At 40.9% G+C, this 17,918-nt stretch overlaps 1 protein-coding gene across 3 annotated transcripts in view; it reads left to right on the top strand.

The window, feature by feature from the left end:
• Window positions 1–1,690: 1,690 nt before the first annotated feature.
• The window catches only part of LOC110522834 (erbin), a 111,525-nt gene continuing 95,297 nt past the window's right edge, over window positions 1,691–17,918 (top strand). For all 3 annotated transcript variants that reach the window (XM_036977111.1, XM_036977109.1, XM_036977110.1), the window contains exon 1: window positions 1,691–2,293. In XM_036977111.1, coding sequence (XP_036833006.1) covers window positions 2,291–2,293 — 3 coding nt within the window. In that variant the 5' untranslated portion in view covers window positions 1,691–2,290. The remainder of the gene's footprint in view (window positions 2,294–17,918) is intronic.

Below are 17,918 nucleotides of genomic sequence, written 5' to 3'. Positions count from 1 at the left end.
TACTTATATATTATTATCCCATTCCTTTACTAGATTGTGTGTATTAGGTTTTGTTGTTGAATTGTTAGATATTACCTGTTAGATACTGCTGCACAGTTGGCTCAAGAAGCATAAGCATTTCGCTACACTCGCAATAACATTTGATTTGATTTAATAGTAAGGTGGGAGGAGTGTTCCCTCACATGAGAGGGCTTGTTTTTGTGTGAGAAATTCTGTCCTACCTTGATATTGATGACTATATAGTCTCATATATTGGCAAAGCTGGGAACTGAAAAGGCAACTGCAAAAGTATGATCATTTTTAATTAGTCAATGTGAAAAGGTACAGTATCTCAAAAAGATGACAATACTTGGACATACCTCAATTGTTATTTGTGTGTCCACAAGAGGGAGACAAAACATCATACACATTACACTGACCATTTAATAGGCCAGTTTCCAGGGTCCAGACCCAGATTAAGTCTATTCCTCGACCAAAAAGCACTTCAATTGAGATTCTCAATTGGGCATGCTTTTCAGTCCAGAGGTAAATGTAATCTGGGTCTTGGAAATTGGTTTCCACTAGGCTAGGCTAGACTGGAACATCGTGACAGAATCCTCTCTTGTAATGTAATTTGCCCAGGAGGTGATGTAGAAATCATACTATTTCAAATGCTGTTAATATTTGTTAAAATTCAGTATATGCTATTGCACTTGTAGCACTACATTGGTGGTCTTCAGTCGCTCTGTTGTATTTGGGAGTAATTTATTTAACCAAATGTTTAGGATGATCCCAGTCCTTCTTAGGCACTATGTCTAGTAGACAACATTTGGTGTATAGACGTGTCAGCCTCAGAATTTTATGTCATGTCACAACAACCCTTATTCCCCAATTCATCTTCACAGGCGGGACACCTTTACATGGGTGACATTTTCCCTACAAGAGGAGATTATAATTGATTCACAAGGCCCTGTTCCAATATGGCTGTGTTCAGACAGGCAGCCCGATTCTGATAATTTTTCACTAATTGGTCTATTAATGAAATTGGTCAAAAGGCCAATTAGTGGAAAAAAATATCAGAAAGCAGCCCAAGATCCTTTTCCATTTCCTTACATCATTCCCTCCTTCCTCTCTTGAAGCTATCACTGATGTGACCCTATAAAGGATGATGAAAGCTAGGCAGTGTATCATTACTTTAATCTATTGAAATGTTATCAGTGATTACGTCAAGGAAAGGAGGAAAATCAAGATCATGCGTCAAATTATTATTATTATTATTATCATTATTGTGACATTCCATCACCACCATCACTTTACTCTGGGATAATCTCAATTGAAATTGTATCGTGTCCTCTCAGCGCCTACTTCTCATAACCCATTGGATGAGAGAGACAGAGGTCCCGCCCCTCTGATCTTCTCCTCCAATGGGGTTTGAGAAGGAGGCTAGGCGAGAGGGTGCCCAATAGAGATTATTCCACTGTGAGTGAATGTCACTGGAGCTAAAACAAGTCTTGTTCACACAATACCAAATGTACATTATTTTCTGTTGTTAAAATAACCTTCAAAATAATTGTGAGTATCAATATAGCAGCAAATAATCAACTAAAATATGTCCTACCTCTCCACAAACCGTATTGGTGAACATCATTTACAAACGACAAACACAATTTTCATTGGTTATATTAACATGCCTATCAGGTAAGTGCACTCAGATGCAAGGTTGTCGCCGTACTGGGCCAACGATACAGCCGCATACACTGGTGTTGGCTCCGTAGACTGGCCAACTCAGTGTTCTTGCTACAAACGAGATGTATGCATACATTTTTGAATGACAAAAATAACAAGAGATTAGGACTGAAAACATTTGGGTGCGGCGTTCTTCTGAAGAAAGGATTCTGCTTTGGCGGATTTTTTTTTCTTTTGCCTTCTGTATTTCCTTGGCTGTTGTGGACATTTTGGATTCCTTTTTAGTTTTAATGTTCGTTTTTAAAAATTTACCCAAATACAATTATTATTTTTAACTATTTCCACCGTTTATTTTAGTAATCGCTTTTTGTTTATGTATTGTCTGACTGGACACTTTTTCAGCGAGACGCAAACTCTGAACAGTAAAGAACTTTTGAGGGGATTGGTCTCGCGAAAGAATGCGTCTGACTGATTAGCTAGCCAGCTAGCTAGCTAGGTGTAATTTAAGTGGATGCTTGGAAGAAACAAACCTTGTCGGCCAGCGAATTTATACAGTTTAAAACGTTGGTGGATTTAACAATTTTCGGACTATATATCAAATGAGAAACTAAATCGACACCGTTGTATGGTAAGTGAAGTCTAACGACACTCGTTATCACTGTAGCTATATGGGTAGCAGTTGGCTAGTGTGTGTGGTCATGAACAAACGCGTTAGCTAGTTATCCAGTCGCGTCGCTAGCCGGGGGGGGGGGGGGGGGGGGGGGGGGCTAGCTTGCACTCTTTACAGGTGGATTTCCTCACGAATGGAGTTGGCTAACTAATAATTATTAATGCAGTTTCGTTGGTTGGTTATTGTGGTGAAGCAAACTAGATAGTTTGGTTTTACAAGTGGCAATATCACAATCTGGCAATTTACGTGACTCGTTTACTTGTTTTGTTTTCTTACACTGGAATGCCATTAACGTTAATGTAGCTACTGTTTACTTTCCGTTAACGTTAAGCTATCTGACATTAGGTACTTTAATACCTAGCTAGAAGGCTACCAACCTACAGCCCAATTAATTATCTTGACATTGTCAATAAACAGGACTCGTGCCTCTAAACAATCAGTATAATGCGGAAATATGTTGTTGTTCATCGCTTCCTGTGTCGCACACCTTCAGTTCGTATTCGAGGACCGATGTCCTGCTGTACTCGGCATTTTCATTTAATTAGCTAATCTTATTAACAAAGGTAAAAGTTATCTAGTATCAAAACTAGCTAACTTCAATCAGTTGGCTTTGATCCTGTGTTATTGACCCGAGACAGTGAGGCTAATCTCGCGACGGATGTATCTGAAGGTGATAAGAACGTATCTAATGGCATTCTCACTATAGCTACCTAGCTAGAATGATTAGAACCCTGCAATGACTGGGATCTTAGTGGGTGGTGAAAATTCTATCATATTATTTGTTAACTTTTTGTATTTACCCTGGATAAATAGACTATTACTAGCTTTACCTGTGAGCCATCCTATGCTCAGGTCTATGGAGTAAAGGCTGTCTTTTTTTTTTCTTAAAATAATTACAAAATTACTGGTTTGTTACTTTTGTGGCTAGTGAGCCTAGAGAATTAGCAGGTGAGGAATCTAACAGGATAGGTTTGAGGCACTTGGTAGGCTCATCTTCACTGTGGATGATCAATTTCACAACTCTGCACCTCCAGGTTATTAGAACTATCCAAAGGTGAACCTGTTGACCTGACAACCTGAGCTGTTCATTATTGTGTGACAACTGGGGAAAATGCCATCCCATAAAGATCTTGCCTGTGAGGTTGCCATCCTCTTACAGGTATTCTCTTTACCACACCTGCTGTCTCGACCTCTGAATGCTCCGCTACGAAAAGCCAACTGACATTTACTCCTGAGGTGCTGACATATTGCACCCTCTATAACCACTGTAATTATTATTTCACTTTGCTGGTCATCTTTGAACATCTTGAAGAACAATCTGGCCTTAATTGCTATGTACTCGTATAATCTCCACCAGGCACAGCCAGAATAGGACAGGCCACCCCTCAGAGCCTGATTCCACTTTCTCGGGAGTTTTACCTAGGCACCGTGCTTCTACATCTGCATTGCTTGCTCTTTGGGGTTTTAGGCTGGGTATCTGTGTAAGCACTTTGTGACATCTGCTGATGTAAAAAGGCTTATTAAATACATTTGATTGACATACAGAGGCAGACGAGCGATCCTTTCGAGTGGTTTTTGATTGATCTTGTTGGTTGGATTGATTCCTTTTAACCATGCATTGCTATAAAGGAAGTAGGATATTTGCATTTTGGTTAGTATAATATGATAGCCAAAGACACATGAAACCAAAACAACAATCTGGGACGATTCTGTTATTTTTCCATGGCTAAAAGGAAAACACAAAGCAGATATTACATTTAAATGTAAGAAAAACAATACATGTTCACATAAAATAAATGTATTCAAATTGGTAACATTTAACAACAAATCATAACATAACCCCACTGCCACCATTGGGCACTCTGTTCACAACGCTGACATCAGAAAATCGCTCACCCACACGATGCCATACACATGGTCAGCGGTTGGCCGGTAGGACTGACAAATTCTCTGAATAAAATTGTAGGAGGCGGCTTATGGTAGAGAAATGAACAATAAATTCTCTGGTGGACAATCCTGCCGTCAGCATGCCAATTACATCTGAGGCCTTGTGGCCTTGTGTTGTGAACATTTGAGTGGCCTTTTGTCCCCAGCACAAGGTGCACCTGAGTAATGATCATGCTGTTTATTCAGCTTCTTGACATGGCACACCTGTCAGGTGGATGGATTATTTAGGCAAAGGAGAAATGCTCACTAACAGAGATTTTAGACAAATTTGTGTGCAAAATTTGAAATAAGCTTTTTGTGCATATGGAGCATTCTGGGGTATTTTATTTCAGCTCATGAAACATGAGACCAACACTTTACATGTTTATTTTTGTTCAGTGTAACAAGTAATTCATATAAAATTGATATTGTGTGCCTGGGTGTGTGGGAGAGGGAGTTCAATTGGGATTGTGTACAATCCTAGATCTATGATCAGGGGCAACTCTTCAGGGTAAGGTGGTTCAGAGGCCGTGAAACACAACTGGGCTGGAGAGCATCCAAGTGAGAGAAGTCAGCACAGCATCAGGTGTTCCTCACCTCTGATTTGTTAGCTCTTCTCACCCTTAATTTGAATAAGCATAGAAAAATAAAGAATAGAATGAGAGACAGAGTGCACCAGGGCTGTTACTCTGTGGGTAAAAAGACTAGAGAGACCTGCAAATAGCTGTGCAGCAACACTCCCCATTCAACCTGACAGCTTGAGAGAATCTGAAGAGAAGAATGGGAAAAACTCCCCAAATACAGGGTGCCAAGCTTTTAGCGTCATACCCAAGACTCTAGGCTGTAATCACTGCCAAAGGTGCTTCAACAAAGTACTGAGTAAAGGGTCTGAATGCTTATGTAAATGTAATATTTCAGTTTTTTTGTATTTTATACATTTGCAAAAATGTCGACCTGTTTTTGCTTTGCCATTATGGGGTATTGTGTGTAGATTGATAAGGGGGAAAAATAATCAATTTCAGAATACGGCTGTAACGTAACAAAATATGGAAAAAGTCAAGGGGTCTGAATACTTTCCGAGTGAAGGATGCTTTGTTGCGATAGAGGAAGCCGATTCTAGATTTAATTTTGGATTGGAGATGCTTAATGTGAGCCTGGAAGGAGAGTTTACAGTCTAACCAGACACCTAGGTAATTGTAGTTGTCCACGTATTCTAAGTGATCGATTGAATAGCTTGCATTTAGTTTTACTTGCATTTAAGAGCAGTTGGAGGCCACGGAAGGAGAGTTGTATGGCATTGAAGCTCGTCTGGAGGTTAGTTAACACAGTGTCCAAGGAGAGGCCAGAAGTATACAGAATGGTGTCGTCTGCATAGAGGTGGATCAGCGTAGCCTAGTGGTTGGAGTGTTGGACTAGTAACCGGAAGGTTGCAAATTAAAACCCCCGAGCTGACAAGGTACAAATCAGTCGTTCTGCCCCTGAACAGGCAGTTAACCCACTGTTCCTAGGCGGTCATTGAAAATAAGAATTTGTTCTTAACTGACTTGCCTATTTAAATAAAGGTAAAATAAAAAAATTGAATCAAGAGCGACATCATTGATGTATACAGAGAAGTGAGTCGGCCCGAGAATTGAACCATGTGGCACCCCCATAGACTGCCAGAGGTTTGGACAACAGGCCTTTCGATTTGACACACTAAACTCTATCAGCGAAGTAGTTGGTAAACTAGGCGAGGAAATCATTTGAGAAGCCAAGGCTGTTGAGTCTGCCAATAAGAATGTGGTGATTGACAGAATCGAAAGCCTTGGCCAGGTCGATTTAAATACGTTAATAGTTCATAGTTAGTAGTTAATAGTAGTAGTTATTCATGGCATTTTCCATGGAGCCCTTTTCTGCTTCACAATGGTCTGATTCGTCCCCCCGGAAAGGAAATATTTAGATGGATCCTTCAGATCCATTCCACCAGGACAATGCTTCAGGACTAAGTGTGTGTGAAAGTGCTATGGAATGTTTCCATTGAGATGTAGAGAGCCCGGTCTCTCGAGTGCTACTGTATATTCACTGCCTGACTGTATAGCCATGCTTATATCACATGTTCTTGGTACAGACTGAGCATCAGATATACTGTAGATCATTTTATGTTGGTGAGTAAGAAGAAAGCACCTCATGAAACCTAGGCCGTACCCATGGGTAAGCTATTGGTTTTGTATTGTGTATTACGTGCCACTTGGAAACAACAATAATTTAGAACGATATAATCTTGAAAAGAAAAGGACATATATTCAATATGATGCCTCTGAGGCTGTGTAGCCTAATCTACCCTGTTTAAGGCTCAATAGGTGACTTGGTTACTGTCATGAGGAATCGATGTGTAGTGGAGCATGACTCCAGTGTCCTTAGATTGACCTTCATTGATTACCCACATTTGTGGAAATTGGAATGGGAATTTTAAAGAGCTCTATATTGGGTGCTTTATATATCACCCATTTAGCTGCTGCCAGTGACGGCAGTTTTGGAACAGTTTGATTTTCATCTGCATCCTGAGAGTAAGCTCAAGCATGCTCTCTCTTATTCCCTGTCTCTCTTTAATCTAATTCACTTCAGAAATTACACTGAAACCCCTTTCATCATCGATGGGGAGTGGGGGCTGGCCTTTTGGACTGCTAATGTATCTGAGCCCTTCCCCCTGTGGCACAGCAAAGTGACTGTTCCCCCAGTGGCTTCTCTCTAGAAGATGGGGCCTATATCAGTCTATTTGGCTTTGACAGTGTCGTGTTCACCGTCAGCCCTTTGACTGATTCCCTATCCATCTGCCCTTCGCTCAATACATCAAAAAACAGTCAATTGACATTAATCCAACTGGATTAATGGCCCCAGAGAATGCTTTTTATCTCTATTTTCACAGGGTTGTGTGGAATTGTCACAAACTACTACATATCTATAGGGAGACACCATGACAGTTTATTTTTGCTCCTTGTCCCTCTGAGCTGTGTGGGGGGGATTTTGCCCCAGCACTAGGTCTCAACGATTAGTAAAAACAGGTGTTATAGGCTAATGCTAGGCTCAAGGTGGACCAAAGCCTGCATACACCTAACAGCCTGCATAAACTCACAAGACAAGGCGTTGAGTAAACCCAATAGGTCTACTGCTACTGTCCCACAGTCAAGAGAAAGTCAGTTGGACAGTTTCTGTTTAATGTCTGGTTTTGCTGGTGTGAATGGCAACCTCATACCTCCATCTCCCGAACTCCCGAGGATGTCCTAAAACCAGGGCATTAATGCTATTTTCTTGTTGCTGCGGGAGGGTGGCCGTGTTAAGGATAGAGGTCGACCGATTAATCGGAATGGGCGATTAATTAGGGCCGATTTCAAATTTTCATAACAATCGGACATTTTTGGGCGCCCGATCTGCCAATTTAATTTTTTTAATTTTTTTATTTGTTTTGTATACTTTTATTTAACTAGGCACGGCAGTTAAGAACACATTCTTATTTTCAATGACGGTGGGCTAGCTGCCTTGTTCAGGGGCAGAAGACAGATTTTCACCTTGTCAGAGGATCCAATCTTGCAACCTTACAGTTAACTTGTCCAACGCAATAACGACCTGCCTCTCTCTTGTTGCACTCCACAAGGAGACTGCCTGTTATGCGAATGCAGTAAGACAAGGTAAGTTGCTAGCTAGCATTAAACTTATCTTATAAAAAACAATCAATCATAATCACTAGTTAACTACACATGGTTGATGATATTACTAGAAATTATCTAGCGTGTCCTGCGTTGCATATAATCTGACTGAGCATACAAGTATCTAAGTATCTGACTGAGCGGTGGTAGGCAGAAGCAGGCGCGTAAACATTCATTCAAACAGCACTTTCGTGCGTTTTGCCAGCAGCTCTTCGCTGTGCGTCAAGCATTGCGCTGTTTATGACTTCAAGCTTATCAACTCCTGAGATGAGGTTTGTGTAACCGAAGTGAAATGGATAGCTAGTTAGCGTGCGCTAATTGTCGCTGTGTTGCTGGTTCGAGCCCAAGGAGGAGCAAGGAGAGGGACGGAACCTATACTCTTACACTGGCAATACTAAAGTGCCTATAAGAACATCCAATAGTCAAAGGTTAATGAAATACAAATGGTATAGAGGGAAATAGTCCTATAATGACTACAACCTAAAACTTCTTACCTTGGAATATTGAAGTCTTATGTTAAAAGGAACCACCAGCTTTCATATGTTCCTAATGTTCTGAGTGTTAGCTTTCTTACATAGCACATATTGCACTTTAACTTTTTTCTCCAACACTTTGTTTTTGCAATATTTAAACCAAATTGAACATGTTTCATTATTTACTTGAGGCTAAATTGATTTTATTGATTATATTAAGTTAAAATAAGTGTTCATTCAGTATTGTTGTAATAGTCATTATTACAAATACATTTAAAAAATCGGGCCGATTGATCGGTATCGGCTTTTTTGGTCCTCCAATTATCGGTATCGGCGTTGAAAAATCATAATCAGTTGACCTCTAGTTAAAGGGGGTATTGGAGGAAAGGGCAATCAACATTTAAGATGGTTTTCATTGTCAGTTTGTGTGTGTGTGTTGCCAAGACAGCAGGAATGGGAACGGTTGTTGGATTAGTGAGGCAAGGGTCTTGTTCGCTGGAGGACTCAGACCCAAAAGAATCCTGAGTCGGACTAGGACGGCTCCATCACATACACTTACCCTAATGTAGCTGTTTGACAAAATGGCAGTAAGCATGAATATACAGTAAACATCACTATATTCATTGATAGCAGACACAAAAAGGGTCTCTTTTGTAGAACATTTACAAGAGTGATACTGGGACAGCAATGGAGAAGACCATTTGATGTGTTTTGTATACAGAGATGAGCCCGAGGCATTGAGAGAGCTCTTGTTTATGTCGGTGTGAAGATGATGATGTGTGTTAGGAGGGGTGGCAGCCTTGGTAGCTGTAGACAAAACTGGTTGTTGAAGGAGGCAACACAAAATCCCCCTAAGTTTTCTGTATTCGGGCGAAATAAACCATGATCTCACAAGATTACACTGTCAGAACTAGGGCTATGGCGGTCATGACATCTTGTCAGCTGGTGATTGTCAAGTAAATATCTGCCAGTATCACGGTAATTGACTGTTAATTAACATAAACACTTAGCATCTCCTGGCTTCCACGCATAGCCTACAAGTCACTAATGCAGACCTTTGGAACATCTACATTTAAAAAAGTTTAAGTCCGTTTAATATAGCCTACACCATAACAATAAATCCATGATTTATTTTAGACAGGTCTAAAGAAACATGATATTAATGAAATATAGTCTATTTCAGAAGAACAGAATAGCATACTCTGAGTGCCCTTATGTTAGGCCCTGATCTGGCTATGCCATATGGCTTTGGTCTGCAAAATGAACTAGTGTAGGCAAGATTTGCTTACAATTCCATGGCATTATTTTGTATTATTTTATAGTATGAAGAATACAATTGAACATAGCTGAATAAAATAGAAAGGATGTTTTCTCCAAACAATTTCTGAGGGAGGGCGCACATGCAGCTAGTCTGTGTTGAGCGTTTAACAAAGAAACAGGTCCTCCTATCTTAATTTAGAGTTATTTATGCAACTTTAGTTGCGAGGCAAATGTTGGGCTATATATTTTGATTTTTCATCCATTTTAAGGCTGCATGATGTGACCAACGATGATTTGAAAAAAGTTGCATGAAAGACATGAGCTCTGCTGGGTTTCTTGCACAGGCTGTACACACTTCATCAGTCTCTCATTCACAATTTGACAAGCACTAGATAATGCCTCAAGTTTCCCGGCGGCATCCCCCTAATGTGGCCGTAATGCCCCATTAAAAAAAACATCAATGCCTTTTGCGGCCAGTGGCAGTTGTGCACTTGGGCTGAATATAATAATTATAATTCCCTTCTCCTGGCTGCGTGTTCCAAAGCACCTTTCACTCACATGGCTCTCTCAGATATCTCAAATCTTATTAGCCAATGCCCATTAGCTCCGAAGAAGGCTTCAAGTGAAGACAGACACATCGGGACACAACTGTGAATTCCGAGGGCATATTGAAGATGTTAAAAGAACTATCCACATTTACTTTTCGTCAGCCAACAACATGAGAAGGCCTAATGAACCGCAAAAGGACTAGCTTATGTCAATCTACTATCTCCCATAGTACAAAAGTTGACATTCTATTGGCTAACTTGTCATTTTGTGTGAGAAAGACATATTCCAAACATAGTCTGGGAAAGTCCTGGGATGCGATAGATCCCAAATTATTCGCTTCAAAAAACACTTTAAACACTTTTAAAAGCAATGAGGCTGATGCAACAGATCAGAACTTTGTTCCAAAATGCAATCAATGGGAAAACAGCATTCACAAAAGTGACCATAAATGTGATTATGCATGTAATGCTTAATTATAAAGGTGTATTTTTACGGTGAAAATTATATTCCCCAAACATGAAACACACTATCTTTGTGGCGGCAGGGTAGCCTAGTGGTTAGAGCGATGGACTAGTAACTGGAAGTTTGCAAGTACAACCCCCTGAGCTGACAAGGTATAAATCTGTTGTTCTGCCCCTGAACAGGCAGTTAACCCACTGTTCCTAGGCCGTCATTGAACATAAGAATTTGATCTTAACTGACTTGCCTAGTTAAATAAAGGTCAAGTTTAAGTTGTGATACAAAGTTTCAAAATATTTAGGCCTATGGGCTAGGCTACATGAGGTGCGGGACTATGATTGGAAAAAGTCAACAAAAAAGGCATGCACTGTTTCTTGCCTTACTGCACACAAGCTTGGCATCATTCACAAGTGATAGGCTAATATTGTCACTCATCAGACTATTCTTGATTTAATTTTGTCTTTACGTATACTAAATAATATATGTATTTTTTATTTAACATTTATTTAACCAGGAAGGGCTCATTGAGATTTGAAATCTCCTTTTCAAGAGCTTCCTGGCCAAGATAGGCCTCACCAAGCCATTACACAATTACAGACAGACAACATGAAAAACTACAGGTGATCTAGTAAAAAAACAGAATTCACAAGAGTATAACAAAATCATAAAACTGCAAATGAAAAACATTGACAGGTCAGGGAATCAGCATCAAAATCCTTCATCAATGATTTAAAAACACCAATCGGGACAAGTTCTTCCAGGGGTGTAAAGGTACACGAATTCGTACAGTTCAGTACGGGGATCTCGGTTCGGTCCGCACTGTGAACCTGAATTAATAGATAAAAAACAGTAGGTTTATAGGCTATGCCTACGCTGCATTGTATGCCTTGGGTAAATCTGAGCTGAAAAAGCTATTAAGGCTATTACGTTTAAACAACTAGAGCCTATGCACACATTGTAATCCAAATTAAATCTTAATTGGCGCATTTTAAACTACTTTTGAGAGCTGCAGCCGGGAACTAATTTGGCTTCCCAGTAGGTTAGAAGGGCGACGGACAGAGAGTACGTCACCACTGCCCTACCAGAATAGCCTATGCAGCTGCCGACACCTCGCACATGTTGACACATTTACGCCGACATCACCTCACTTTTCCTACCACCAGAGCAAGACGGAAATGCATTCAAGCAGCCCTTCACAGCTGACTGACCGGACCAAATAAATTACAGGAGCGATGGCAATGTTCATAGCCGCAGATATGCGCCCATTCCCGGTAGTAGACATGTGTAGGGGGGTTCAGCACTTTATGAAAGTGGTCGAGCCACATTAAGCTTCGCCCTCTGGCACCCATTTCCACAAAACGGTAGTAACCGCTCTATATAAGCAAGCTAACGGTATCAATGAATTGGCCAATGCACCCTGTGTTGCGCTTACTACAGATGGATGGACATCCAGGGCTACAGAGAGCTACTTAACAGTGTCAGCCCATCACATTGGTGGGAAGTACCGTGCTACAGACAAGTCCCCTTTGAGTCACACAAGTGTGCTTTTTTTGTCAGAAAACATAGGATAGGCCTCTACAATGTCTGAGCAATGTGTACATATTGATTTCACACGCATATTAGACTGTATTTCAGTGTTGTTTTTATATATATATATACGAACAGCAAAACGTACCGAACCGTGGGTTTGGTGAACCATTACATCCATATTAAAGATATATTGATTCAGCGATACGTATCGGACCCCAGTTCAATTGTTTAGGATATGAGTGCATCACTCCGCAGGATCCCAAACTGATCCAAATATAGCTTGCATCAGTCAGAAAATTGATTCAAACGTTACTAATTGGTGGTTCACAATTTTGTTTAGCTCCAATTACTTTCTTTCTAACTTCCGAAAATTCCTTATCTTTTGTGTTAACTTCGTCATCTTCATTGACGAAGTAATCATGTAATTGTGTTGACTATCATTGATCTACAAGTAAATTTGCATGCTAAACAACCCCAGGCAATATCAGTAGCATAGTCCAGTGGTTCCAGTGGTTCTGCGTGGCACCTTCAGAATTGAAATCTTTGTAAAATGGCTTACGCAATATTTGGCCGTATTAGTTGAGTGACAACCAATCTAATTTGCTAGGTTATTTTTATAAAATGCGCTGTTGAATGTTTTTTTTTTTTTACCGGAATAAAAGTAGCCTGAGCTACCACCAGAGACACAACTCTCATCTGGCTATACATGCTGAATGGCGTTGACATTAGAATCATTTGCATAATTTAGTGGAATTAAATTGGCCGGTGTATATTTTCCTTAGTCATTTTGTATTTTATTTATTACACGTGCACAGCATACAGAGCCTATTTTGAGGGTATCACCTCCTTGCTAGAGCTCAGCTCATTGCTGCTGTAGTGAAATGTGCATTTATAAGCCCAACAATTCTAAATGCAATTCTAGATGGCCACAATTAAAAAGCTACTATTTTTTTTAAAAAGTAGCTACACATTTTGAAAAGTAGGTGATAGCCCATTTAATATCAGCCAAAAACCCATTCTTGGTACGCAATTTGCAAGATTTTGTTGACTTTCTAATATACAGTGCCTTGCGAAAGTATTCGGCCCCCTTGAACTTTGCGACCTTTTGCCACATTTCAGGCTTCAAACATAAAGATATAAAACTGTATTTTTTTGTGAAGAATCAACAACAAGTGGGACACAATCATGAAGTGGAACGACATTTATTGGATATTTCAAACTTTTTTAACAAATGAAAAACTGGGCGTGCAAAATTATTCAGCCCCCTTAAGTTAATACTTTGTAGCGCCACCTTTTGCTGCGATTACAGCTGTAAGTCGCTTGGGGTATGTCTCTATCAGTTTTGCACATCGAGAGACTGAAATTTTTTCCCATTCCTCCTTGCAAAACAGCTCGAGCTCAGTGAGGTTGGATGGAGAGCATTTGTGAACAGCAGTTTTCAGTTCTTTCCACAGATTCTCGATTGGATTCAGGTCTGGACTTTGACTTGGCCATTCTAACACCTGGATATGTTTATTTTTGAACCATTCCATTGTAGATTTTGCTTTATGTTTTGGATCATTGTCTTGTTGGAAGACAAATCTCCGTCCCAGTCTCAGGTCTTTTGCAGACTCCATCAGGTTTTCTTCCAGAATGGTCCTGTATTTGGCTCGATCCATCTTCCCATCAATTTTAACCATCTTCCCTGTCCCTGCTGAAGAAAAGCAGGCCCAAACCATGATGCTGCCACCACCATGTTTGACAGTGTTCAGGGTGATGAGCTGTGTTGCTTTTACGCCAAACATAACGTTTTGCATTGTTGCCAAAAAGTTCAATTTTGGTTTCATCTGACCAGAGCACCTTCTTCCACATGTTTCGTGTGTCTCCCAGGTGGCTTGTGGCAAACTTTAAACGACACTTTTTATGGATATCTTTAAGAAATGGCTTTCTTCTTGCCACTCTTCCATAAAGGCCAGATTTGTGCAATATACAACTGATTGTTGTCCTATGGACAGAGTCTCCCACCTCAGCTGTAGATCTCTGCAGTTCATCCAGAGTGATCATGGGCCTCTTGGCTGCATCTCTGATCAGTCTTCTCCTTATATGAGCTGAAAGTTTAGAGGGACTGCCAGGTCTTGGTAGATTTGCAGTGGTCTGATACTCCTTCCATTTCAATATTATCGCTTGCACAGTGCTCCTTGGGATGTTTAAAGCTTGGGAAATCTTTTTGTATCCAAATCCGGCTTTAAACTTCTTCACAACAGTATCTCGGACCTGCCTGGTGTGTTCCTTGTTCTTCATGATGCTCTCTGCGCTTTTAACGGACCTCTGAGACGATCACAGTGCAGGTGCATTTATACAGAGACTTGATTACACACAGGTGGATTGTATTTATCATCATTAGTCATTTAGGTCAACATTGGATCATTCCGAGATCCTCACTGAACTTCTGGAGAGAGTTTGCTGCACTGAAAGTAAAGGGGCTGAATAATTTTGCACGCCCAATTTTTCAGTTTTTGATTTGTTAAAAAAGTTTGAAATATCCAATAAATGTCATTCCACTTCATGATTGTGTCCCACTTGTTGTTGATTCTTCACAAAAAAATACAGTTTTATATCTTTATGTTTGAAGCCTGAAATGTGGCAAAAGGTCGCAAAGTTCAAGGGGGCCGAATACTTTCGCAAGGCACTGTAGCTGTAACATTTGTCAGTTTGCATAACATTTGATATGACAGTCTGACAAATGTAACTCACATCTGTGCACTCTGCCTCCCCATTCTGCCTCTGACCCACTTTAGAGAACATCTGTCTCTCACTCCATTTCTCTCCCCCTCCCTCTCTCTACTACAGCATGACTGTTACACATTCACAAAGCCAAATTCTTCTTATTTTCAATTAAGTGGCCACAATGAGCGAGACAATCCGGAGCATATTTATGCATAAGCACGCCACACATTATCACATGTAGCCTAAACATGTGTAAGGGTTGACACAGAAGGAGGCCTACACTCTATAGCTCCCTTAATTCACAGTTTATTGTTAGGCCTATCTGAGTGCCAGAAACAAAAGTTTGCTTTGCTTTGTCCAGGGCAGATTACTGTGCGTAAACAGCAGTTAGTACAGTAATAATGAGTGTACATATGCCTAAATGTGCCTGTGTTCTAGTATTTGGAGTATTGGTTTGATGCAGATAATACATTTTTTGTATTGGGTAATGCTCTGTGTCTGGTGTCTACTAGATGCAGATCAGACACTGGGTTGCTTTGCTCTTATTCACTTCACAGCACACCAGAGGGAGAGTACTACAGATGCCCTTTACGTGTGTGTGTGTGTGTGTGTGTGTGTGTGCGCGCGCGCGCGCATATACACAGTTTGTACTTTATAGGCCTACTGAATATGAATATTTCTGACAGGTGTATAACATCGAGCACACAGCCATGCAATTTCTGTAGACAAACATTGGCATTAGAATGGGCTTACTGAAGAGCTCAGTGACTTTCAACGTGGCACCGTCATAGGATGCCACCTTTTGAACAAGCAGTTCGTCAAATTCCTGCCCTGAAAGAGTGGAAGTGGAAACGTCTAGGAACAACAACGGCTCAGCCACAAAGTGGTAGGCCACACAAGCTCACAGAACGGGACTGGCGAGTGCTGAAGCTCATAACGTGTAAAAAATAGTCTGTCTTTGTATGCAACACTCACTACCGAGTTCAAAACAGCCTCTGGAAGCAACATCAGCTCAATAACTGTTCTTCGGGAGCTTCATGAAATGGGTTTCCATGGCCGAGCAGCCGCACACAAGCCTAAGATCACCATGCGTAATGCCAACCGTCGACTGGAGTGATGTAAAGCTCACCACCATTGGACTCTGAAGCAGTGGAAAGGCGTTCTCTGAAGTCATTAATCACGCTTCACCATCTGGCAGTCTGACAGATGAATCTAGGGTTTGGTGGATGCCAGGAGAACACTACCTGCCCCTGCCAACTGTAAAGTTTTGGTGGAGGAGGAATAATGGTCTGGGGCTGTTTTTCATGGTTCGGGCTAGGCCCCTTAGTTCCAGTGAAAGGAAATCTTAACGCTTCAACATACAATGACATTCTAGACAATTCTGTGCTTCCAACATTGTGGCAACAATTTGGGGAAGGCCTTTTCCTGTTTCAGCATGACAATGCTTCCGTGCACAAAGCGAGGTCCATACAGAAATGGTTTGTCGAGATCGGTGTGGAAGAACTTGACTGGCCTGCACAGAGCCCTGACCTCAACCCAATCGAACACCTTTGGGATGAATTGGAACGCCTACTGCGAACAAGGACTAATCGGCCAACATCAGTGCCCAATCTCACTAATGCTCTTGTGGCTGAATGGAAGCAAGTCCCCGCTGCAATGTTCCAACATCTAGTGGAAAGCTTTCCCAGAAGAGTGGAGGCTGTTATAGCAGCAAAGGGGGGGACCAACTCCATATTAATGCCCATGATTTCGAAATGAGATGTTCAACGAGCAGGTGTCCACATACTCTTGGTCATGTAGTGTATGTGTGAATGCGTGGAGCCATTAGTAAATCCATGATACTTAAAGATTGTATTATGAAATTACCAACTATATTGTATTTTCAGCTGTTTTGAAACTGGTGTACAAAAAAGAAAGTAAAGATGTAAAAAACTAAACTTAAGAACGGGAAGCATAGAACTAGTGCACATAGAACAGATCCACCGCTTCTAGACTTGCTTTCGATAAGAATGACAGATCTAAAACACACATTTCTATGTGAATTTGTTCGGGTCACCCAAAAAGTTAGCCTTTGCAGCTTTAAGAGAGAACTAAAAGCCCTCCGTAGGAAGTGGAGCAGAAAGTGGCAATGATGAAGCAGCCCCGTAGTGTGCTCAGCTGACTGTGACACACACAGACAGTGTTGGTCTGCACTGTAGCTCCATTGTGCTGTATGGGCTCAGGAAGAGTCAAGGCAAGGGGGGGATGAGCCCAGCGCTGATTGGGTTTGTCTCCGATCAGCTGGCAAGGCCACAGGCCGCAATGACATGTGTAGGCAGACAATACTGGTCTGATGTACTCTGGCTTTAGTGGAATGATGACGAACCTATTGAGGCCTTGTGTGGATACACTATGTAGTCTATAGCCACAGTAGATTAGGCCTCACAGGCTACACTCTAGGCTGTGTATGCTAATGCTACTTTTTTTCTGTGGCTTTCCAAGAGGTGTAGGCTATGTGCCTATAGACCATTTTCCAGTACGTAACACACTGACGCCATGGACAAATGTGCATGACTCTTGGCAGCAGTAAGAAAGCCATCTCCATCTGCGTCTATTCAACAGCCTAGATTTAAGTTTTTATTACTTCTAAACAAAAACCTTTTTGTGCTATCATGCGCTTACAATTATGTTTTGATTCTTGCTAGAACAGTCGCTAAGATTATTTTTGTTTGTGATCTTTGCAAAAATAACTATTTTGGATGCAGCCGTTGTTAGCTAGAATGCTAACGCTCATTGATATAGGCTTTAGCAAAAGCTAGCCATTTTAAGTGTTTCTTAAGTATAATGCATTTGATTTGCAATGATGACACGAACATTATATTAAGCAGGACATTCATACGAGCCTTAAAATCCAATTATAAGGCTTTTTTTTGCTGCCGTTCTATAAGGTAGTTTAGGATAGGCCAATAGCAAACACTAGCCTCATTCTTGACAAAACAGACACCTAAATCTAGCAAT

Source organism: Oncorhynchus mykiss, chromosome 5 (assembly GCF_013265735.2).
Source record: "Oncorhynchus mykiss isolate Arlee chromosome 5, USDA_OmykA_1.1, whole genome shotgun sequence".
Taxonomy (NCBI): Eukaryota; Metazoa; Chordata; class Actinopteri; order Salmoniformes; family Salmonidae; genus Oncorhynchus; species Oncorhynchus mykiss.
This window is presented reverse-complemented; position numbering and strand designations above follow the sequence as displayed.